The following is a 26,025-nucleotide window of genomic DNA, read 5'->3' on the forward strand; positions in this document are numbered from 1 at the left end:
AATCTAAACAAAAAGTTATTGAAATCAGAGCCCGAATAAACCATTTCTTAAATAATTTTTTTATTTCCAATATGAGGATTCATGCTTAATGGGAAAGGTTTTTGGTGATACATCAATTATATAATAAAATAGGAAAAAAAAAAGTGTTAGGTTTAAAATACGACAGAATAGTTTTCAAATGCATGCCCCCTTATTCCAAAAGGCTGGGTGGTTTATTTACATCATAATTAATTAAATCAATAAAATTAATTTTTATACACGTGGCATAATTTTAAAACAATCAAGTAGCAAACTTTTTACACCAAAGTTAGCGTCCAAAATCGGCGTTAAACAAGTAAAATATAATTCATCTTTGAATCAAACCGTAGCTATTCCAGGAATATACTGAAATTACAGAGATTTTATTTCTCCTTGCAAAAAAAAATCTTCCCCCGGAAAAAAAATCTTCAAATCCTCTCCCTCCTCTTCCGAATTCCTGTCCCCCCTCACAAATTTGGGCTCCGGCAGATCCCGATTCTAGGGTTTTCACATAAAATCCCTGTTCTTCCCCAATTAAAAATTAGTTCTTTTTCCCCCACAACTCATTGTGTCAAGTCTTTTCTGAACTTTCCTCGTTCCGATAGCCCTTCCTGGATTTATAGATCGAATCTCCTTCGAGATTCTACTTATTAAGGATCGTTACCGGGTAACTCTGATTAATTTTACGCCGACATGATCTCCGCCGTGAAGCCGCCTTCGACGACGGCGTTTGTGGTCAATGATACGACACGGACTGGATTGTTATCTCTTCGGAGGAAGATCTCTTTACCACCGCTTCCTGCTCCAACGCGTCCCTTCCTCTTGTGCTCCTCATTGCGCTTGTCGTTGAAGCCTCTGTGTGTCTCTTCTTCGCCGAAGGTTTTGGGATCACGCGATGATGGGTTTCGGTTCAGGTGCAACACTTACGGGGCTGAGAGGTCTGAGAGCGTGCCGGTGCCAGAGGAGGAGCCGCGATCGTCCGCCGCCCAGAAGGTGAAGATCTCGATTTACTTCGCCACCTGGTGGGCGCTTAACGTGGTGTTTAATATCTACAATAAGAAGGTGCTGAACGCGTTCCCGTTCCCTTGGCTGACCTCGACGCTCTCGCTCGCCTGTGGATCTCTTATCATGCTGCTCTCCTGGGCCACTAGGATCGCAGAGGCGCCGAAGACCGATCTTGATTTCTGGAAGACCCTCTTTCCGGTGAGCAAATTTCAGCCTTTTGGACGACATTTGTTTGTCGTTGTTGTTGTTTTTTTTCCTAACGTTTAGATCTCAATTCTCAATGTCCTGAGAAAACTTGGGTTTTGAGACTCTTTCATAGCTAGTGAAATTTTGACTCTCTGATTTTCATTTGCGTTACTGAATTATCGTTTCATTATTTCATGATTTTTTATTTTTTTTATGTTCATAAGAACTTAAAATTTTCTTTTGGTTTATGCGATTTGCTGATTGTTCCGTGGGAACTGTCTTTATTATGATTTTTGGCTGGTTTTGTAATGGAACAGTCTTTATTATAATTTGCATGAGGTTGGGAATCTAATTTTATTGTTTAGTTAGTGATATTTGGGGTTCTCATTTTTCAGGTCGCAGTGGCTCATACAATTGGACATGTTGCAGCAACGGTTAGCATGTCAAAAGTGGCAGTGTCATTTACGCACATAATCAAGAGTGGGGAACCAGCTTTTAGTGTGTTAGTCTCAAGGTTTTTGCTAGGGGAGACATTCCCTGTGGCAGTCTATTGGTCACTTTTGCCGATCATTGGTGGTTGTGCTTTGGCGGCGGTGACGGAGCTTAACTTCAACATGATTGGTAATTGAATGGTTACAAATTGTTGTAGGATAGATTTACTTTTTTATTCCAACTTAATTTTGATTGTAGAGGCTCTATATTGTTGAATTTTGGCGTATCCCATGAGAAATAGCTAATAATCAATAGGTGCATTTAACTTCATACCACCCAATTCTTATGTTTTCACATATCTGAAACATAAAGTTTGTTTTTTTACATTAATACCAGCGAAATATTTCTTATCAAATAAAACATAGCACTATTTTATATTTTAAAAGATGAAATACACCTTTTCATGCATAGGTAAGGTGGTATATATATGTAAAAATTTAATTTTTGGTGTTAGTCATGTAAAAAATATGTAGGAATTGGGTGGCATGTATCTACATTTTTCTAATCAATATTCATAATATTTTATGATGACATTGGCAGACATCTAGTGATCTAACTCAGAGAAGCAATTAATGGTGTGCATTTAGTGATGCCTAAGGATTTTACTATTTGAGTTTTTTTTATTATTGAATTAAAGCGATTGATCTTGTTCTAAATGCAAAGTTAAACCTTCATATAAAATCTCATGCAAATTAACTGTTATAGTAAGTAGTAAATGTTGCGTCATACTATTTGGAACTGGAATCCCTTGAAAACAGGGAGATAATGATCATCCCTTAATGAAGAGTAGAGTTATTCTTTACTGTTAACTAAACAGTTTAGAGTTGGAGATAATGCTAAATGCTGTTAATTTTCATTTTGAAGTATCAATAATTTTCTTAAAAGAAAATTGATAGGAAATTTGTAGTCTTATAGGGCTAAAAATCAATCATCTTATTGTTGTCTAAATCATGTTTGAATTCAATGAATATTGATCCACATGTTGTTTCAAGGGTGAAAACATTGACTAATGGTGTTGTATTTTATTTTGGTGTATCTACAATCCCTTCTATTCTTTAAAAAAAAAAGGAAATTTTATAGGAAATTCGGAGTCAAGTTAATCAGACTCTAGTGCAAGGTTTGCTCGAAAAGGGTCTTTTGTCTAACTTAGTTTCAAGCCAAGCATTTCTTGCAAACTATGTTTCAAGCCAAGAAGTATCCAATTTTGGTTGATTTTGATTTTATGAGGCGAATACGTAGTTCAACATACATACATACATATATACATATACGTATGTATTGATATAGCGAGTACTTTTGAGCATAAATGTTGAAACAATACATGCTAATCTAGAACTACATCTCCATGGATTTATTTGTTTTTTTTTTCTTCCTAAAGTTAAAGCAGCTTGATTAGGTTCTCAAGCAATTCAAACCTTCTTCCCTGACGCACTCACTCAAATTTGTAAATAGAAACTTTAATAGGGACAATTAAGGATTTAAATGAGAAATGCTATGCTGTCCAACATTGGCTCTGCTGAATGGTAAGTTCATTCAAGTTGTTATTTCTTCTCCAGAGAACTATCAAAACCTTACTTCTCCAAATGCTGCTTCCACCGTGTTGGATTGTTATATCAGCAGCCTGATTTCGGCCAATATTTTGCAGCTGTTTTGAATTACCTTGATGGTGCTAATTGATCTTTGTTGTAATTTCAGGATTTATGGGTGCAATGATTTCAAACCTTGCATTCGTATTTCGGAATATTTTCTCCAAGAGGGGAATGAAAGGGAAATCAGTTAGTGGGATGAATTACTATGCTTGCCTCTCTATGATGTCCCTCCTAATACTCACACCTTTTGCCATTGCGGTCGAGGGCCCCCAAATATGGGCTGCTGGTTGGGAGAGTGCCGTTTCGCAGATTGGTCCCCAATTCATATGGTAATTGTGCTATGGTCTATTCTTGATTCTCTGCTCCAATTTGTCCGTCGGTCACATATTTTATGCATAATTTATTAGTATAACTAGTGGTAGATGTTGGTGGTTAGTGTGTGCTTCGAATTTGGGAGAGATCTCTAACAACTCTTGCACAAGTTAAGGACTACCTTTAATACTGTGCATTGGTGAAAATTTTTACTGATAATTTGAACCTATGGTGATTTTTAAAATTTGAAGACAATATTTGTAGCTTCCTTTTTCAGGTTCTTTTAGAAAAAGGAAGATTCACAGACTTACCACTCAATTCCTATATCTAACACTTAAGCTTTTTGCATACATGCCACCTTAGTTACACATGAAAATGTGTGTATTTCATTTTTTGAAAGTTAAATTAGTGGTATTTTTGATGTGCTCTGAAAGATTTGGGCGGCATAAATGTAAAGGGTAAATAAATTCATAGGAATTGGGCGGTATGTATGTAAATGACCCTAAAAAGAAGGATCTTTTTAGTCTGTTGTCTCATTTTATAGTTTTCTTTCTTCACCGAGACATCCTTTTCTATTGCAAATTGTTGGCTACTCTTTTATCTTATTTTCTCCATTTTTTTTTCTTTTTTGGCTACTTCTCCTTGTCCCTTGTCATCGTTTGTTGTTTTCTCTGTTCAATAACTCGTTTGTTTCTCAGCTTATTTTGGGGCACCTAGATAAAAAATATATAACACCTAGATTTTGCTTTATCTTTCATAGTACATAAAAAATACCACCATTTTAACCTTTAAAAAGTGATACATCTTTTCATACATAGCAATGTTGTTATTTATGTAAAATTGAAGTTTAGTTTTTAGATATGTAAATGCATAGTAATTGAGTGGTATGTATGTATATCTTACTTTTTATTTTTGCCAAGCAGTTTAACTGATTGTGTGGCTGTAAAAACCTTGCACATGCAGGTGGGTTGCAGCGCAAAGTGTGTTTTACCATCTGTACAATCAAGTTTCATATATGTCTCTCGACGAAATCTCTCCGCTTACATTTAGCATCGGCAACACGATGAAGAGGATATCGGTCATCGTCTCTTCGATCATAATTTTCCACACCCCGGTCCAACCCATCAATGCACTCGGAGCTGCCATCGCCATCCTTGGAACTTTCCTCTATTCACAGGTAACTTTCGGGGAACTTTGTTTCTTCTGGTAATATCTATTTTACATACTTTCCACCCAATTCTTATGTCTTTACATATCTAAGACCTCTACTTTGCTTTTTTACATTTATACCACCTACATCTGTTATATCACATAAAAAATATCCCAAGTCGTTTTAACTTCTAAAAAGTGAAATACAACTTTTTATGCATAGATAAGGTGACATGTATGTGAAATTGAAGTTTGGAATTTAGTTATGGATGTCACTTAAATCCAGAAGATTTTCCTCCATATTGCTCATTATTTTTTTTAAAGAACTTAATTGTTCTTAATCTTTGCATTGGCACTCAACTGCATTTTGATTTTCCCAGTAAAATCTCAATCTCTTGCAATCTATATCAGGTCTGTTGATTGAAATGTCACTATATATTAGGAAAATTTACATATTTTGCACACATTTCTTATCTATTTACATATCTCACACCTAAACTTTCATATTTACATACATAGCGCATTGGTTCTTTAAACCTAATGCATGAAAATATGTATTTCACTTTTAAAGGGTGGTAATAGTTCCATATCTTATGTTGGTGTTAAAGATGGGAAATTTACATATATACCACAAAATTCTTATGGATTTTGCATATTTAGCCCCTAAGGATTGATATTCACATTTATACATCATTGGTGCCATAAACTTAAACATAAAATGGTGCATTTGACTTTTAAAAAGTTTTTAGAAGTTATATTTTTGATGTGATGTTAAAGATTTGAGGCTTCTGAACCTAAATATTAAAGATTTGAGCGTTATGTGTGTAAATATGAGAGTTCAGGTGTGAGATATGTAAATACATTAAAATTGTGTGCTAAAAATTTTGTAATCACTTACAGTAGCAAATCAAGTATGAATTTTAGAACAAAACCCCAACAATGTAATCTTCTCTTTTGATTTATAACCAGTCAGCTAAACCTAATTGCTGTTACTGCAGGCGAAACAGTAAGGCGGGCTGCTACTCTGCAACGATGTCGAGGCTTTCGGCATGGCTCGTGCAGATCGTCGCCGCACAAGTGGATACGGTTTTTGTCTGCCCAAACAGTTGTCTTTGTTTGTAGATATAAGATAATTATAAGTAAGGGACAGTAGTTGATTATGCAATAATCCCTTTGCTGTTTTGTGGAATTAGGGTTTAGGATATTTGGTCAACTTGGAAGGGACCCTATTGCTTATTAGCTTCATGAGTTTTTCATAAGCGAATGTTTTAAGCAGTTCAGCAATAATTTGGCAGAGTATTTGGTTTATGATATTTGATGGGGTGTATAAACCTTGATACTATATTGGTTGTGATTTTTGGAATTTTGGCATCTTTTTTTTTTCTTTTTTTTTTTTACTTACATTTGTTTTCATTTCTTGTTTGATTCATTGTAGAAATGGCTATTTTTGTTTTGTTTTTTTTTTGTTTATGTTTATTTTAGAATAATTACATATAGAATATCCAAAATATTGATATTTATAAATCAAGCGAATTACATTTTCATGTCGCGGTTAAATCATTGAAAATTTGATAAAAATGAAAAATATGAGCTGGGGTTTTATCATGAATTTTGATATTTGAGTGAGAATTTGAAAAATGTTTGAAAGAGGGGGTGCTTGATTTTCATACATACCAAGCAATATATATATATACATGTGTAATATTCTTTTTGAAATTTGAAATAGTGATATTTTTATTGTGATATGAAAATTTTGGGTGGTGTAAAGCAAAAAGAAAAATTTGGGTGTTGGGTATCTAAATACATAAGAATTAGGTGGTATGCATGTATGTGTGTATTTGTCGCTAGACACCAATATTGCCACTTGAAAATGAGAATTGTGAGATTCTAAGTTATTTTAGTCTAATTAGACCATCTCTCTGTCTCTCTCTGTATGATAGTTTCAGATGCTATTTGAATTTGTTCAGACGTGCGCACATATATAAATTTTCATTATGATTATGATGTCATACTATTAAGAGGACCACAGCGCTGGAAGACCGTCAGCAAAACTAATACCAATCAGAATTACCCAGAAGGCTTATATTACGTGGTTGAACTCAATTTATAAATCTAATGCCTTAAAAGTTGTTTAGATTTATTTTATTATTCTAGCATGTTCATTGGTCAATATGTTAAATATGTGTGCGCGCGCTCGCACGCGCGCCTTAGCTTGACTCATTGATTGCGGTCTTTAGTGTAAGTCCCTTGGTCGAAGGTTCAATCCCCGCATAGGATCGAATTGAACACTTTTCTGAAAAGGGGGTCCGCCCCTCGATCAGACTATCGGGTCGATCAACAATCTACCTTTATATATTTATATAGTATCATAATCATATTAAAAATAAATAAGAAGTTGCATTTCATTTTCAAAAGGTTAATATTTATGATATTTTTTTTGTGATGTGAGAGCTTTGAGTATTACATGAATAAATATTAAAATTTAAATATTAGACATATAAATACAAAAGTATTATCTGTGATGCCTATAAATCCCTGTTTTTTGAATAATGTAAAATTTAAATATCAGATATATAAATACAAAAGTATTATGTGTGATGTATATTAATGCTTATTTTTTAAATAAAATGACATTATTCAAAGACTTAGATTTTTTTTTTGTGTGCGCGGGCAAAACAAACTTGTGCAATTAAGAAAAGGGACATTTACATACATACCACACAATTCTCATGTATTTACATATCTAACACACATACTTAAATTTGTTACCTTTATAACACTAACTCTTACATACACCAAAAAAATACCATTATTACTACCCGCTAAAAGTTGAAAACACATTTGCACGCATAGGTAAAATGGCATTGATGTAAAAATCAAATTTTAGGAGTTAGATATGTAAATACATAAGAATTAGGTGATGTGCAAGTAAATCTTCCTTGAAACAAATGCATAGTTATTTTTATGTGATATGTTAAAATTCAGAAAAATGCATAATAAAAGTGAAATTCTGAATAATTTCATTAATATGAAAGGGGGTATGAGTAACCCTTACATGAATCCTAAAATAGAAAAGTTAATTAAAAAAATAATATGAAAAGAAAAGATATATCATATTAATTATTTGGATATACAAATAAATAACATAAAATAAGAAAGCCTCAAATAGGAAAGAAAATATCTCATAATCCAAGAAAATAAGATAACTCCTTAATCCAAGAAAAAATTATTTTCTAGTATAACTCCTAACATTATATATATTACCGGCAAAAAATAGAATGAACAACTAAAGGGAAACTTCGAAAGGAGCAACACTAGATAAAACCTCGCAATTTGAAGTTTGACGGAAAAGTTAACGACAGGAATAACAAAAACAAAGCAATCACATACATTTGCTTTCTTATTGTCAAGTGAAGGCAGAGGGTTTGGCGAGCAATTAGACTTGTAGGAGTTTCAGAGCAGTTTGAACATCTTTGTCTCCTCTGCCACTACAGTTTATAACCACCTTTGTTCCATCTGGTAGAGTTGGACAGAGCTTTTCCAAATAAGCCAATGCATGTGAGGTTTCCAGGGCTGGAATGATCCCCTCCAGACGAGATAGTCGCTTGAAAGCTGGTCAGAAATGAGCTCAACGAGTAAGGAGTTTATCATATTTAAAGAAAATCATAAGATGAAATTGAGCCGCAACAACCTCTGATGGGAATATGATTCCCCAAAAGTATGAGCGGAGATAAGAAAATAAAAACAAGCATTGATCTATTAAGTCCAAGCAGCTGAAAGCTAACATTAAGATGCTGTGAGGAATTTTGGGAAACAAACTAAGGCTGCATCAGCTGTGGCGCGGTGGAAAATGCTGGTTGGTGGTGTTTGGAAATAACTTTATGGTGGGTTTTCGGCTTATTTGAGTAAAACACGGGCCGTGGGTTCCCAAGTTCATTTGTGTATAATCCCTCAGTTACCCCTCGACTCTTTGAGTTCTCGATTCTGCCCTAGCTCCTTCTCTCCTCCTGATCGCGCTTCGACCTCGTTCTCAGTTCTGCCCTAGCTCCTCCTCTCCCCCTAACTGTGTTCAACGGGTTCCAGTGGCATTTCCCTTCTCCTACCTTCCTAACTTCTCTGTTCCGGTGGCATTCTCCCATTGGTAGCTCTACCATACCCTACACTATTGGCATTGGAATTAGCTTATGGTTTGGAGATTTGCCATTATTGGCTTGCTCCTTGCGATACATCGTTTGGTTTTTTGCGGTTTTTGGTTTTCTAACGTAGCCCTTGCAGCAATCTTGCGATTTCTTGCCCCGTGAGTCATTCTTGGTTTTTGATTTTTCTGTCATAACTCGGTTGGGCTCTCCCCTTTATTTGTTTTTTGGCGCAATTGGATACAAAATAGAAGTAACATTGTTGTTTACAAATCAATTGCCCTATTTCATGGTTTTAGCGCAATTACACAGAGAGCACAAAGAACATTGTTATTTACAAATTGATTCCCACTAGTGACTTTTTGAACTATGAATTTGATGCATTTGATAAAAGATGGTGCTTGATTTATAATTGTCATTGTTTTGGAGTTCTATCATGACCTTTGATATTTGATTGAGAATTTGAAAGATGGATGAAAGAGAGTGCTTGATTTGTAATAGCAATGTTTTGGGGTATCACGACCTTTGATATTTGAGTGAGAATTTGAAAGATGGATGAAAGAAAACGCTTGATTTGTAATAATAATGTTTTGGGTGCCCTGTATGTGATCGTCCCTTCATTTTGTTGGTTCACTTGGAACAACATTGTTGCTCTACTCGTTTGTTGGCCTTTTTGGGGGTTTGTCCTCTTTGTCGGAGAAAGTATGTTGGGGTTGGTGTCACTGGTGGTGTGTATTGATAATGGGGTTGATGCTGTTGGTGGTATGTGCTGATGCTAGGGTTGGTGTTGTTAGTGATATTGTTGGGTTCGAGGTACTGTCGGCGGTGTGCGTAGATGTTGGGGTTGGTGGTGTGTGTTGATAATGGGGTTGGTGGTGTTAGCGGTTTACGTTGATGTTGTGGTTGGTGTTGTTGGTGGTTGGTGTTGTTGATGATAGAATTGGTGTTGTTGGTGGTGTGTGTTGATGATATGGTTGGTGGTGAACTTAGTATTCGTGGTAATGCTGGTGAAGTGTGTTGATGTTGTGGTTTGGGGTTGTTGGTAGTGTTGTTGGTGGTATGGTTGGTGTTGTTGGTAGCATGGGTTGGTGTTGTTGGTAGCGTGTTGTTGATGCTGAAGTTGGTGTTTGTGGTAATGCTAGTGGTGTGTGTTGATGTTGCGGTTGGTGCTCATGGTTTGTAGTGATGTTTCCTTTCAGTTGATTTTTTGAGTTATGGCTTCTTAAATGACACTTTGTTTTTCATCTGCTATGCATTTATGTTGATTGGTTCTTTTTCATGCTAGTATCGTCAAGGTAAATACAAAAGAAATTGGTCATCTGTCATGTGAGATAAAGATGTTAAAATTATCTTTTGAGACCTCTATCTTAAAGAGGTGAGATTTTGCGACCTCTATCGTATTTCAGAACAGTTATTTTGTAGTGTCATTTGATATCAAAACTACGTAGACAGAAGACTCGGGTCCTGCCTTTACTGGCATACAATTACTTTAACTGTGAATATTGAGATGCATTTGATATGACATTAGCTTTTTGTGAGCTACAATCAATTAGAAATTTGTCACTCTCAACAAACGGTTGTGGAGGGTGTATGAGATTTATTTCAAGTCTTTAGTGATTGATTTTTAGGTTGAATATTTTAATTGATTATTTTGAAAGCCTTGATTTAAAAGGTTGACCCATCCGATTGAAATCTTCTATCAACTTAGCCATCATCAGGGAATTAGTTTAAGTTTTTTCAAAATATAATATTGACTCTTATGCTTATAAGGAAGAGAATCAAATTAGGTAATTTAGATTTATAAATTATTATATTTAGGATTTGTATATTTATCAAATTTACTAGACTCTTCAACTCCAGTCCTTGAGCATTCTATACAAACTAGTGGGGCTTACAAACTTGCCCTATAGACAAGGAAGACCGATTAGCCTTTGCAGCATTTTCGAACATAGTATTTGAGCATTCTATACGTTAGTTGGAGTACATGTATGCATTTAAATTTCATATGTTTGAGCTATTTTTGTTAGAACATTTGGCGTCTTAAGGCAACTTATATGATTTTAAAACACGAGTTAAATCAAATTGCTTGCACATAAACTTTCATTTTAAGCATTTTATTGTCGTCTTCTGTTCGCTAGTAGACACGATGCGAATCTGATGGCGGTAAATTTCAAGTTTTAAGAAAACTCAATGTTTGAATTAGGCTTCACCCCTAAAAGCATAAGTTTGAAAAACCTGATTTCAAAATATTTTTAAAGTTTTAATGACTCATACCAATAACATTTTAAAACCCTAAGAGCCTAAATTTAAAAGCCCAAAATTTAAAGTAATTTTATACCTAAAAAAACCTAAATATTTAAAAGCCCGGTTCCCCCAATATTTTAAATCCTAAGAGCTTAAAATTCCGAAAAGCTCGAGTTTATAATTCATTATAAAATATATGTGAGTGATGTTTTATTTTATTTTAAAAGTCCAAAATCCCAAAATTTTTAAAGTGATTATAAGTCCAAATTTACTGAAAATTTTGGCAACCTCCGATGTCGACCCACGTTTGGGGGCATCAAAGGATGCTAATCTTCCTTACTATCTTAAAATACGAGTTGGTCAGTGTTGTGACACTGCGGTCGGGGAGCAAAAGTGTGAACTTAACTCGCGATCTTAAAAGACGCAATGGGCCTTCAATGTACCTGCACAAAAAGGTAGCTCGCAAACTAATATTTTTCGAGTGGTACTTTGTTTTCCCCGAATGTTACTCAATTCCCCATGGACGGGCACTCACTTTCCAACGAGCGAGTATTTTAAAATCCCCATTTTTTAAAAAAGATTTCCAAATGAGTTTACGTTTTTACCCGAACAGTACTTAATTTCCCATGAACAAGTATTTGAGCTTCCTCGAATGAATAATTCTAAAAATTTCCATGCATTTGCCCCAAAATATACCTTTCAAGCCTCCACGTCGTTGATGGCTACGACGAGAATAACACTAAAACAAAAAGTATAACATAATTTTTTCTTCTCCCTCTCTTTTTTTTTTTTTACAATTACACATCAATAAATGAAATAAAAGAAAAAAGTAAATTGAACAATAAAATGGTTGTTTGGTGCTCTGATAGCTCAAATACAAATCACAAAAAGGGGACTTGGTTCAGCTAGAATAAAGGAGGAGATTAGGTGGTGTTGGCTCGGGTAGAGAGCGCACAGGGAGAAGAGCTCGAACGTGCGGGCTAGAGAAAAGGCTGTGGTAGAAGAGGCGTGACAGGCAGGTGTTCGGCGTCTGTCTCACGTGAACAGGTGAGGAGGAAGAAGAAAGATTGGAGTTTCGGGTCTCTGTAGGTCGCATGAGGGAGAAGCAGGGAGGATGGCAGAAAGGATCACGACAGAGTAACGCGAGGCTAGGGAAGAGCGGGCTCGATAGAAGGGGATCTTTGATTACTGTGGTTTTCGAACAGGGAAGAAGAAGGCTTCGGTCTTGTGAACAAGGAGGCATGATGTCGAAGAGGGCCTTCTGCATTTATTTCGCGTGAATAGGTGAGGAGGAAAATGGGGATGGGATTGGCAGGCCCGTATGTGATTCTGGCGTCAATTGTGGAGCGACGATGCAGTTTTCTGTGCGAGACAGAGGAGTTTAGTCGCACGGAGGAATGAACGACTCGGGACTGCTGTTCCAAAAAACAACGACAATAAAGCGAAAAATGGAACAAGAAAAATTGCACGCAGAAAAAAACACCAGAGCGACACACAGATTTACGTGATTCGACAAATTTGTCTATGTCCACGAAGCTGCAAATGATTTATTTCTTCGAGGAATTACACGGTCGAGCGTCTCGACGTTTACAAGAAAATCTCTATTTTCTTCTCTCCTTCTTCTCTCCGAAAATCTCTATTTTCTTCTCTCCTTTCCTCTCTCTCTCTTCCTCTCTTTCTCTTAGCTCTCAAGATGACTTGCTTGGTTTTGCTTGGCTTTTCTTGGTTTTTCTTTTCCTTTAAACCAAAAGAAACTATTTATAGAAACCATGAGAGCGGTAGGTGAGAGGTAGGTGAGCGGTAGATAAGATGTGGTAGGTGAGTGGTAGGTGAGTGTGGTAGGTGAGCGGTAGGTGAGATACTTAATTAAGAAACTAATTAAATTCGGTGAACCGGGTCTCCACATTACCCAACAGATTGTGGAACGACAATGTGGTTTTCTGTGCGGGACAGAGGAGTTTAGTCGCACGGAGGAATGAACGGCTCGGGACTGGTTTTCCACGCGATGATAGGGAGATGTACTGGACGGTGGAAGACTAGGGCAGAGGAGTTCGGTGTCTCTTGTTTGAACAGGTAAGAAATAGTGACTTTGATGTGAGGAAATCAACAGGAAGATGAAGGTGAAGGGAATGCACTAAGCACTCTAAACAAAAAATGAACGAAGAGAAGAATAAATAAAGGGCTTGTTGCTTGTGGTTTTGAACAGGAAGAAAAGACGAAGTAGAAAAGAAATAGTGGAAACTTGTGTGTATGTGGTGTAGAGCGACAACACTTCGACGATTTGGAGGGGAAGAAGCTTGATGCGAACGAAGAAGAATGAGTGGGGAGAGACGAACAGAAACTGACGGGGGAAGAGATACGAATGCGAGCCTATGGGGAAGGTTTAGTTCGCGCTTTTCATTGAAGAAGTGGGACCAGTTACTTGAGCGGGGAATTTTGGCAGAATTAGAAGTAAACAAATAAGTACTTAATTAATTAATAATTACTCAATTAATTAATTAATTAATTTAACTTTACTTTTATTTTCTCTCTTTATTTTATTTCTTGGTCAACAATCACATCGGGCAATCTTTATCACAGGCTGAAAGTGATTTGCCTGGGGCTTGCACCTAGGATGAGGAAGGTGCAGGAGAGATTCTATAGTTAAGAGAGTGAATTACAGATGCCATAGTTGGCGTTTGATTAGAGCGATTGTATGTTTTGTTTTGTTTTTTTTTTTTTTTTTTGCCACTTTATTTGTAATGTATTGTGAAAATATTTATTATCTATTGTTTTGATGTTTTTTTGAATCTCAATTTTATTTGCAATTATTTTGCATGTATTTTTTTCCCATTTAGATGACCTATGAGTCAACCATAGATATAATAAATAATACAAATTTTTATTGCATATTTTATTTTTTGTTTTGAATGACTATGATTAGACATTTGACCTTAAGAGTTCTTCTGGATGGTCCATATTGCTATTGATTCTTGACATGTGTGAAATCCTAATGAATGCAACCAAGTTCCTCTCCTTTTTCAATCATATGGCTTCAACCAAGTTCCTCTCCTTTTTCAATCATATGGCTGTGGAGGTTCTTCTTGATAGTTTTTTTTGTGATATGCATATGTAACACATACAAGCTAAGTATTACGTGATTTAAAAACAACCAATAACTTCTTTTTTATAAGGTTTATTGTCTTTCTGTAGTAATAAATTTGTTGATTTATACTAAGTTCTTTGAGACCCCACAGTTTAGTAAAATTTGAATTGATTACTTCTACTATTCTTTTTTTCACTAATGTTGCATCTAAGAGTTTGTGTTTTGTTGTTTTAAACCTTCAGAAAAGATGAGCTCGACGACTTCCGGTACGTCCAAAGCAATGTACTGCTACTGTGAACTACAATATTCCCTAAATATTTCACGACAACCACATAGCTACAAGAGACAATTTTATAGGTCTCCAAGGAGAAGAATATAAATCTGTGACTTCTTTATGTGGGCGAATGTGTTGGAGGATTCCACCGTTGATAGTGGTCAAGAGCGACAAGTTTCTTGTAGGACGAATTATCTTGTAGCATTAACCGTGTGTATTTTAAAAAATAATATTATAATATTATTAATTGTTATTTTAATAGTCTTTTTTTTAATTGTGATTGTCCTGTTACTCACTGTTTAGTGGGATATCTACTTTTATTTTGTAATATTCGAATTGGATATTTCTTTTCAAATATGAAATGCGCTAACATGATTGATTCTGTTATAACAACAATATAGTACAGGGGCAAAAATGTCATTTGTTCAAAAATAGCAAGCTATTTCAAAACTGTAAAAAACAAACAGACGATCAGTTTCTCCGCAGCAGCTTTTTAATAACCTTAAGTGTTTGTTTGAGACAATTTTGTGTTTTCTTTGCATTTCAAGCCACCACCATAATTTTGTTTAGGTAATTATTTTCTTGTATTTTCAAAATTTTGCGGTTGAAAGCTATTTTTTGGAACTAGAAATATTAAAAGTGTGGTGGATGTAAGAAGAGAGTTATTTAACTTTTCTCACAATTTATTAAAAAAACTATTTTTTCGATCTCAAACTTACGACCATCTTCATAAAAAATTGTAGCCTCTCCGTTTCCTACTATTGTTTCATAAATCACCATCCAATTTGATGAAGTCAACTCATATCAACTTGGGTGACTAGAGGCGTGCAAAACCATCAGGCCTACGTGCCGGTTGAATGAAAAATATTAATTCAAATGAACAAAATTTGTCAAAAAAATATGTAAAAGGTAATTAAAGGCTTCATCATCTTCAACGAAAGGAGATTCAATGTTTGAAGCATGGGATAGAACTAATTCTTTAATCATGTTCTGCCATGGGATTCAATGAACCCATAAAATAGCGACACTTCTTTGTTTTTGATCACTAATAAGAATATTTGGCACTCCGTCCACAACACCTATTCAAAAGCTCCTAATGTTGCCCAGGCAATTGAAAGTTTGAAACCAAATTGAAGACCAAAGGAAAGCCAAAAAGGAAAAGTTAAGCGGTAAAAGCTCATGAAGTTGCCCAGGCATATGAAACCAAAGTGACAAACAATGGAACCAAAGAGGAAAAGTTATGCGGTAGAAGTTGAATCACAACAACATATCTGCAATGAAAAGCCTAGAAAGCATCGCCATCTTAAAAAACTTTATTGAAGAAAACTGAGTACACCTTCGTGTGAGACTAAATCATTAGAATTTGATCATGGGTTTAAATTCCTGGATGGGTGAAAACAACCCATAGCCTCTCTATTTCTTAGTGTGATTCATCACAAACCACCATCCAATCTGACAAAGTCAGCTCATATCAACTTAACATATAACTACATAATTACAGACCATCAGGCCTATCTATGTAGCAATTGAATGAAAAAGATTAGTTCAAATGAACAAAATTTATAATAAAATACATAAAAGGTTAAACAAAAGGCTTGATCTCCAAAGAAAGAATATTGAATTTTTGAAGAATGGGATGAAACTAACTCTCTAATCATGTCTTGCTATAAGATTCGATGAATCCATAAAATAGTGACCCTTGTATGTTCTTGATCACTATCATGCTTATTTGGCAATCCGCCTGCCACACCTATTTAAAAGCGCATGATGTTGCCCAGGAAAATGTAACAAATTATGTGATAAAAGCTAGATCACTATAACATATTTGAGATGAAATGCCTACAAAGCATAGCAATCTTAGAGTATTTATTTAAAATAGACCGAGTACACTTCCTTGTTGGACTAAATCATGAATTTGATCATGGCTTCAAATTCCTGGATGGGTAAAAACACCATCTGTGAAAGAAGTGATATCTACAATCTAAGCACATGAAGATAGAAAAGTATGACGCTTAAACCTCAAGCTAGTTCAGCCTTGAAAACCATCACTAAGCGTCATATGCAAAAAGCACGAAAGTAGAACTATCCAAATATTTTGAGAGAGACAACAAACATGGACAATCCAAGTCGCTCCTATTACATAAAAACAAGTCATACAAAAGGAGCATTGTAGGAAACTAAAAAGTACCAAAGTAAAAATGGGAAAACCAAGAAGGACAATAGAGATCTCAACCTCAGGCTCATATGACATAATAAACTCACCATTATGAAGACCATAATAAAGGGCGATTCAACATTGAAGAAATTAAGAAAATCAAAGGCCAAATAAATATATAATCCCTTGGCAAACTTTCTAGTGCAATTCATCAACACTCTCAAGCATGTCTCTATTTCTCTTTGTTGAGAAATTAGGGCGAAAAAAAAACAAGAATCAACACAAATCCAGAATAACACACAAAGATTTAACGAGGTTCGGCAATGTGCCTACGTCCTCGGGAGCAGAGCGGCGATTTCACTATCTCAGAAAAGTTCAGTACATACCCAAGGGTTACACATCATATATATAAATAAAACCCACAGATAAAATTATTAGCACGTCCTCGCTCCCCCAACCCACTTATCTCCAAGAGACATACCTCTTCTTTCAAGAGACACATCTCTTCACTCCAATAGACACATCTTTTTATTACAGGAGACTCCAATTTTTGGTATATGAGTCATACCTAACAAATCTTCACCTTGGCGAATATGCAGCCCCTTAAAAGAAATACATCATGGAGTTTATTACACCGAAGTTGATTGGACAACCATGCTCTAACAATTGCAAATATTCAACAAGTTCAAGCAATGCAAGAACTTGTTGATAGTATCTAACTTGGTTAATATATTTGCTGCATTTTCATCATATGATTCAACAGAGTAAACTTCACTTATAACTGTACTCCCCAATAGTTTATAGATATGGCCTGCAATAATCTTTCATTTTATCACAGTCAATGCACCTTTAACAATTCTGATGGTTTCTCTATCTTTATCTGTCTTAAGAAGAAAACAATTTCTGTGTAAAGTGCCCAAGGAAATTAAATTATTCTTCAAATCTGGAATATGTCTTACATCACATAATGTTTTAATAGTGTCAGCATAGATCTGACTTTGCCAATACCAGCAATATTATAACATTTATCATCACCCAAATAGACTGAACCAGAATCATATAATATGTATGAAGTAAATCATTCTCTGTTAGATGTTATGTGATAAGAGCATCCTGAATCAACAATACATGCATCATTCAACTGAGTTGTTGTAACTGAAAGTACATCACTATTACTGCAATCTAAATTGTTCATCTGCACCATATTCACAGACTTGAAAAATACATAATGTTTCTCATCAAATTCTTTTTTGATCTTTGTACAATCTCTCTTCATATGTTTCGACTCCTTTCACTTGTAGCAATGAATCGTCTTTCTGTCTTTAGGTTTTGACCTGAAATTTCGCATTCCAGAACTCCTTCCTTCCACGATCATGATTACCCTTAGCATATAAACAATTACCATGAGAGTTTTCCCCTTCATTTTGTTTCCGCTGGTTGTGAGCCAACAATGCAGCAATAATCTCATCAATTTTGATTGTTTCTTTCTCATATGTAAGAGTAGTCACCAGATGTTCATAGGAGGAAGACAATAAACACAACATAATCATTGCTTAGTCTTCATCCTCAATACTCACATCAAGCCGTGTTAGACTTGTGATTATTTGATTGAAGACATTCAAAAGTTGCGCCAGATCAGTGTCTGTTTGCATTTTCAGTCCATACAGTCTTTGCTTCAAATACAATTTATTTGTTAGAGATTTGAATATAAACTGAGATTTCAATCTCTTTCATACTTCTCCTTGAGATTTCAGATTCATAACATGATACATAATTTTATCTGTCAGACATAAACGTATGGTACGTGCCACTCGTAGTTGCAATTCTTTTCGATCTTCATCTTCCATATTATTAGGTTTCGTAGCTCGCAAAGCTTTCAAAATTCCTTGTGCCAACAAATCATTCACCTTTGTTTGTCACAATCCGAAGTTTCCGGTTCCATCGAACTTCACTATCTCAAATTTTGCATCGGACATTGTCATTTGAAATTAATCATGAAATTTTCTTTGTCAATTGCAGTAATTTTTTTCGATTCTCCTGTGCTTCGCGAATAAGAATTTTTTTTGCCTGAAGCCCTTTTCTAGTTCAAGTCAACACCTCAGCAAAATTGACGTCCCACAAGTCGAAACCCTTCGCCTATTCGCAAAACACGTATTGTCTGTTCACGAAATACTTCCGCGAAACCACTGTTTGCGAATAGTCGCGTTTGCTCGTGAATAGTCGTGCTTGCTCGCTTTGACTGCACCCTGCCGAACTCCACATGTCAGAACTCCTCCTGCGACAAACTTGCGAACTTCATTGGTCGAACTCCTCTATTCGTAAAATGATGCTCCTGTTCGCAGTAACTGCACGCAATCTCCTCTCCTCTTCGAAACTGGCAAACCGCTCGACTGCCTCTTCTCCTGTCGCTACAGCCCTCTCGCACGAACTTCATGTTGTGAACCCTCAGTCGTGCGAATCCGCCTGCTGGAGTCGTGCAAAGCCTCCTGTCGCGCACTCCCCGGCTGACGTGCGAAGAAACCTCTCCGGGCCAAACACCTTGTCGCGATGCTGCGCCAAATTTGCCAAACTCCCCTGGTCGCGGGAACTCCTTCCCGCAAGCAGTCGCGACGATTCGCGAACTCCTCCGCGAAACCGAACTGCCGCTACAGGTCTTCTGTTGTCGAGTTCGTAGAAACCTAGCCTGGTTGAACTCCTCTGTTGCGATCCAAAGTGCCCACGTTGAAGCCCCCTTCACGAAATCACCAGAGCACGATTTGAAAGCTCTTCGCCAAAACACCCCGACTCGTCACGCGAACCTCTTTCTTTGTCTGTCGCGATTCGTTGATCTCGAACTCCTCCCGCCCTAGAGCCTCCAATTGTTGAGAAATTAGGGCGAAGAAAAACAAGAATCAACACAAAATCCAGAATAACACACAAAGATTTAACGAAGTTCGGTAATATGCCTACTTCCTCGAGAGCAGGACAGCGATTTCACTATCTCACATAAGTTTAGTACATACTTCATAGGGTTACACATTATATATATATAGATAAAACCCACAAATAAAATTACTAACACACCCTCGCTCCCCCAACCCACCTATCTCCAAGAGATATCTCTTCATCCAAGAGACACATTTCTTCAATCCAAAAGACACATCTTCATTCCAAGATACTCCAATTTCTGGTATATGAGCCATACCTAACACTCTTTAAGTTCATGTCTCTAAAAAGTATTTGGGTAACTCATGGGTAATTGACTCAAAAAGCTAAAGATCACATAGTTCAAATCTCAAAATACTTCAGCGTTCATACTCCATGCCCTAAAAGTAGAAAAATTATAGCGGCAATTAATTCTCTTGCTACAATGATAGGGGTAACAAATATACATGTGACACCCCCTATTACCCCTAAAAAATGTTCTTCATGTATCAAAATTAGCTCGAGCCGAACATGCACAACTTTTAGTAAAACTAAGCCAAGTCCAATTCTTAAGTTGCTTGACCCAAGTCAACTGGATTCTGTCTCTACAGCTATAAGGGTGTCCAAGCTAACAAAAATATGTATGGGCTAAAGCAATGACCAAAAGCTCCTTGGAGCAATTGCCAAGGTAGTGAAACGAATAGGATATATAATAGAGTAAAAGAAGCTATACACTCTTCATCAAGCATTTAAGCAAAGAAAGAAGAGACAACTCTCCTAGCCTTCGTTGATGATCTTAATGTTACCATGAATGATGAGGAACAAAATACAAAAAGATCTGATCAAGGAAATTTGAGATAAAAGAGCTTGAATGATTGAAGTATTTTCTCAGAATTGAAAGCAGGGCATATTCACCTCAAAACCAAAATATGTTACACATTACTTGAACAAAATTGCAAACCTAGGGTGCAAACCAATGTATGTCAACTCATACATGATCCATGAGGAACACAGTAAAGATCCTTGTCACAAGCAACATTATCCAAAATGTAATATGAGAAGATGAGTTCAATTTAAAAGAAAAACCAATTATGCATGTTGAATACGGATAGGAAATTAATATTTGTTTAAAGCAAATTCCATGATGGAAATTTAGTAGTCAACTCATACATGATCCAAGAGGAACACAGGTAAGATCCTTTGTCGTATGCAACATTATCCAAAATATAATATGAGAAGATGAGTTTATTTAAAAGAAAAACCAATTATGCATGTCAAATACGGGATAGGAGAATAATACGTGTTTAAAGCACTTTCCGTGGTGGAAATTTAGTAGCCCAAGAAATCTTTAAACTGCTATGACTAAAAACTTATCTTGAATGAGTCAAGAATTAAGCGGAAGGGCCCATTGAATTTGTATGAAAGATAGAAGAATGAGACGAGGAGTTAAAAGAATGCCTAATCCCCATGCCTATACACCCTCAGAATATCAACTAGCATGCATTTTTACTAAGAGCCTTAATACTTCTGAGTTGCGAATAGAAGGTATTTATTGTCGAACTTGAGGGAAATGTTAAATGAATCTTCAAAATTGATCAAAAACTTGACCAAAATGGAAGTGAAGGAGATCTACACATACATTGAAGGCTCGACGACCCCATATAGACAGTCCAGGAGCATTAGAATTGAATGGAATGCTATAAAATGGAAATTAAAGGAAGGTAATCATGTGTTGTTGGTTATTCAGCCAAGAGATATAATGTGGTAAATATTTTTCCTATTTTTGTGTAGGCGATTTTTCATTTTTCCCTCCAAATGCATTTGATATATACTTACATCAATTAATCAAGATTAAGAAGTAAAGAGAGAACACTGCTTTTAGTCCCACTCCCACTCCTCAATGAGGATGAAGCAAAAGTTTTAGTTTAAACTTGACTACATGGTGTACCATAGCATTCACTAACACTCCTTGTATAAAACAAGCTTTTGATAACCAAGTAATCTAATAGCATACCTTTTACTGCAGCTTACCATCACAATAATCCGATTAAGAATATGATTAGCACAATGATACCAAAACAGCCAAAGGGCAGTCACAGTTAATATTGAGTTACTTGAAACTTGCAAAGTTATGTTCAACAGGACCCTAAAAATGCCTAAAAGCAACTCAAGCATCTAACTTGAAACAATCACATTTTCTCTTTTGTGTGTCTAAAGTTTGTAGATAAATATTTACATTTCAGACTTTTCATAGTAATTCATAAGTGATTTCCTCTAAAAAGAACTTCATGAGGTAACTCGTTATCTTAAATCAACAGATTGCTATAGAAACATGAATAGTATGTAAAATGAGGAGTTCAAACTCCAACACAGAACAACAAAAGCATGAATTTCATGAGCACGTATTACATTTAGTATATACTACGTAAACAAAAGAATTTGAAAAATATGTCGCTCATGTTAACCATCTTGATGAATAAGATATGGAATTGAAAAGCAACAAAAGCTTGAATTACCTTCCAATGCCTCATCATCTGTCACACTGTAATATTCAGCACGCCCAATATCCTTCAAAAAACTATGCTCAGGCCCAACACCAGGATAATCCAAACTGTCAAATATAGCAAAAAAACAATCAATATCATCAACAATTAAAAAGCTTAATACGATCATAAATTCTTATAAATCTTGAGAGACATGTTACTAACCCAGCACTGATTGAATGCGGTTCAACAATTTGTCCATCATCATCTTGTAATAAATAACTCATGGCACCATGTAGAACTCCTACCTCTCCTTTTGTCAAAGTTGCTGCATGTTTTCCACTTTCCAAACCAAATCCTGCAGCCTCAACACCAATCAACCTAACATCCTGATCATCAACAAATTCATGAAAGAGACCCATAGCATTTGAACCACCACCAACACAAGCAACGAGTACGTCAGGCTTGCCACCCCATTTTTCCATCGCTTGCCTCCTCGTCTCCTTGCCAATCACAGCATGGAAATCTCTAACCATCATTGGATATGGATGTGGACCTGCAACAGATCCAAGAATATAGTGGGTGGTCTCAACATTAGTTACCCAGTCTCTGATGGCTTCTGAAGTGGCATCTTTCAGTGTGGCTGTCCCAGAATGAACGGCCCTCACCTGCATAAACATGAGTGCCAAAGAACCTCATCAATTGGAACAAGCAATTGAAATAATAATAGCAAAAAATGCAGCCTTGAAATAAGGTCAACACCAAGTTATTGGAATTGAATAGATAATCCAACCCTTCAAAAGCACACAAAATTTATAATGTTGGTAAGAAGTAATAAAAAAGGGCAGAATGAATCTCTCTCATCATCCACTTCCTCCAAATACACCTTCCAAATGATTCTTCTCACCAGTCTAAGGAGTGCCAAAAATTGTTCCAATGAATTAACTTTTTTTCAGACGGGGCTTTGGCTTCATTTCCATTGCAGCAATTATAAATCCAAGGCTAGAATGGTAAAAACAAATGTATCCTACATAATTTAAAATTTATAAAACCTAAAAAAAGACAGGACCTTTTACAGGAAGGAATATGTAGGCATAAATTGTGCAAATATGAAGTTAACAGGAATGAGAAAAAGATCTACAAACCTCGGCGCCCAGAAGGCGCATGCGAAAGACATTTAGTGATTGTCTTTCCATGTCCTGAGCGCCCATGTAGATAACGCACTGCAATCCAAATCTTGCACATACAGTAGCAGTTGCAACACCATGCTGGCCAGCACCAGTTTCTGCAATAATTCGTTTCCTCCCCAAACGCTTTGCAAGCAAAGCTTGTGCAACAGCATTGTTGATCTTGTGTGCACCAGTGTGGTTAAGATCTTCCCTTTTCAGGAAAATTTGTGGCCCCTCTCCTTGAGAATTTTTGTAATGCTCTGTAAGTCGTTCTGCAAAATAAAGTGGGCTCTCCCGTCCAACATAATCTCGAAGAATGCCATCTAATTCTTTCTGAAAATGAAATAAAGAAGGAAACAAAATGAGATGTTTGTATAAATTATAATAGACACAAATTGAAGAAGTAGTGTTGTCAGAAGATGGTTTGATACTCCAATAATCATCAATCCATTATACAATAAATACTGTTATAAAAGAAACTTGACCATCATTAAATCACTAAGTTTAAGAAAAAATGCAAGCAAAACTGTTTAAGTTCCAATGATTCGGCTGGAGATTAAGAAACTAAGGATGAAATAATATGAAAAAAATTACAGTTACTGAAAGGAGTGAAGTTAAACCCAACAGATAATGGTACTAGTAGCCAGGCATAACAAATTAAGGCTGTGTTTGGCAGCAACCTGATTTTACATTAAATAGGATCTATTAAATCCAGTAAATCTGGATTTAACGAATCCTCTGCAACGGAGATGGAGCTCCTGAGTGACGACGGAGTGAATCCTTTAAAGCCGCCCCACAATCCAAATTAATAAATCCGGATTTACATCATAAAAGAGACAAGAAACAGAGATAGAACGCAAATTGGTTTAACGAAGCATTGGATTTAATTTTCAATTTTTTTATGTTTGGCTCAGTTTACCAAAAATCCATGCCTAAATCCTATTAAAAGTATGCTACCAAACACCCCATTAAGGCAAGAGATATGGTATTAACACAAATTTTAATTTCCATTAAACCCGTGACAAAATCGAATGAAACCTATCCCTGGATGATGAGTGGAATGCAGATTCGAGCTAATCTGTATATAGCTGATCTGTATAACGACATATGTCAGATAAAGCACAGAAATAAAGCACATAAATGTCAAATTTATATAGCTAATCTTGTATAACGACCTGAAACTCCCGATCCCTGGATAATGAGCGGAAGGCAGATTCGAGCTCCGTCAGGGCGTGCATTAGGGTCTCCGGCACATACTTGCCCCCAAACCTCCCAAACCGGCCAAAAGAATCTGGCCTCTGCGCGGAGGTCCCCATTCCCGTTTCCTCCAGCGCCACAGCAGCGACCGATACCTCCTGCCCGGCCGACGCCGCAAGCATATGCGAGCCAATCCGGTGTCTCGGTTGCAGAAAGCTGACGTAAATTGGAGAAGAGGAAGACGGGTACTTGGATGAGGAGGAAAGGGAGTTGATGCTCGGTTTTCTGAATATCCGGTTGGCGGTGGAGGCGGCGATCGCGGCCATAACGTATCGGGTAGGTTTCGCGGTAGGTGCTCGGAGGAGGGAATGGTGTGATTTTATATTTGAAAAATAGTCTTTGCGGATTTTGAGGCACAGCCGGCCACCTCATTTTAGTTGGTTAGCCAGGTTCTTTCAATCGGGTGACAAATATGAACATAAAAGTTTGACTTGATCTTAAGCTAGAAGAGCTTCATGATATAAAAATGGGAGTTGGAACTTCCTTGAGGGCACCCCTCATTTATAAGCTCTAATTTTACAGTATAAAATCTTGAGGTAATTGAGTTGTCGGCTACCTTACTTTAGTCGGTCGGTCAAACTCTCTCCCTCGATCATTTCAGTTCAATCTGATGACCAAGTTCTCTTCTTCAGCCACTAGTCGGTCCACAAATATGGACATGAAAGTCTACATTGACTTTAAGACGATCAAACGGTCGAAATAAAAAGAACTAAATTACATTTGCTTCTCTCTTCAAAGCATAATCAAATATGTTATTTTTGTAGTTTTTATCTCTCATATCTTCTATAAATAAAAATACTACTTGATGTAAAAATGGGAGCGAGGACTTTTTTGAAGGTACCTCTCATTTGTAACCTCAAATTTTATGTAATAAAAATTTATCCAAGAGCCTAGGAACACCCAATATGCGCCCCCATGCGGCGATCGCGGCTATAACGACAGAGTAAGATTGGATGGGTTTTGTGGAGGTAATTACGAAGGAGGGAATGGTGTGATTGTATACTTAAGAAAATAGTCTGCACATATCTTAAGACAATTAAGTAGTCAGCCACCTCATTTTAGTTGGTAGGCCAAACTCTCTCCCTCGATCCTCTAACTTCAGTCTGCTAACCAAGCTCACTCCTTTGACCACCTCATTTCAGTCGACCGACAAATATTAACATAAAGGCCTGCATCGATCTTAAGACGATCAAATTGTCAAAATAACAAGAACTAAAATATCATTTACTTTTCTTTTCAAAGCAGAGCTAAATATATAATTTTGATAGTTCTTACCCCCTCCTATTGTCTATAAAAAAAGAAGGGCTTCATGATATAAAATTGGGAGCAGAGACTTCTTTGGGGGCACCCTCAATGTCATTCCATAGAAAACAACATAAATATTTTAAACATCGTTATTTACAAACTAGTACTCAGCTTATTGTTTTGAACTAACAAAATTGATGCATTCAGATTGATCGGAAAATACTTCGGAAACTAGCAACGAATGATAGCAAGCAGCAATAGCGATGGACCATGACAAGCATTTTTCACTGAATTTGAAATTTGTTTTAATAGATCAATTTCA

At 36.3% G+C, this 26,025-nt stretch overlaps 2 protein-coding genes across 2 annotated transcripts; one reads left to right on the top strand and one right to left on the bottom strand.

Moving 5' to 3' along the window:
• Positions 1-364: 364 nt before the first annotated feature.
• Positions 365-6,141, top strand: LOC110032129 (glucose-6-phosphate/phosphate translocator 2, chloroplastic-like). The gene is made up of 5 exons (XM_020735652.1): positions 365-1,221; positions 1,605-1,830; positions 3,397-3,619; positions 4,566-4,779; positions 5,750-6,141. The coding sequence occupies exons 1-5, from the start codon at positions 712-714 to the stop codon at positions 5,759-5,761; spliced, it is 1,185 nt and encodes a 394-aa protein (XP_020591311.1). The 5' UTR covers positions 365-711; the 3' UTR covers positions 5,762-6,141.
• Positions 6,142-8,141: 2,000 nt separating this feature from the next.
• Positions 8,142-24,839, bottom strand: LOC110032153 (tryptophan synthase beta chain 1). The gene is made up of 5 exons (XM_020735678.1): positions 24,377-24,839; positions 23,178-23,534; positions 22,258-22,700; positions 22,066-22,160; positions 8,142-8,363 (listed from the first exon to the last, which is right to left on the bottom strand). Exons 1-5 carry the CDS (start codon positions 24,722-24,724, stop codon positions 8,188-8,190), a joined length of 1,419 nt encoding a protein of 472 aa, XP_020591337.1. The 5' UTR covers positions 24,725-24,839; the 3' UTR covers positions 8,142-8,187.
• Between the last annotated feature and the right edge of the window lie 1,186 nt (positions 24,840-26,025).

Source organism: Phalaenopsis equestris, unplaced genomic scaffold (assembly GCF_001263595.1).
Source record: "Phalaenopsis equestris unplaced genomic scaffold, ASM126359v1 Scaffold000878, whole genome shotgun sequence".
Classification (NCBI taxonomy): Eukaryota; Viridiplantae; Streptophyta; class Magnoliopsida; order Asparagales; family Orchidaceae; genus Phalaenopsis; species Phalaenopsis equestris.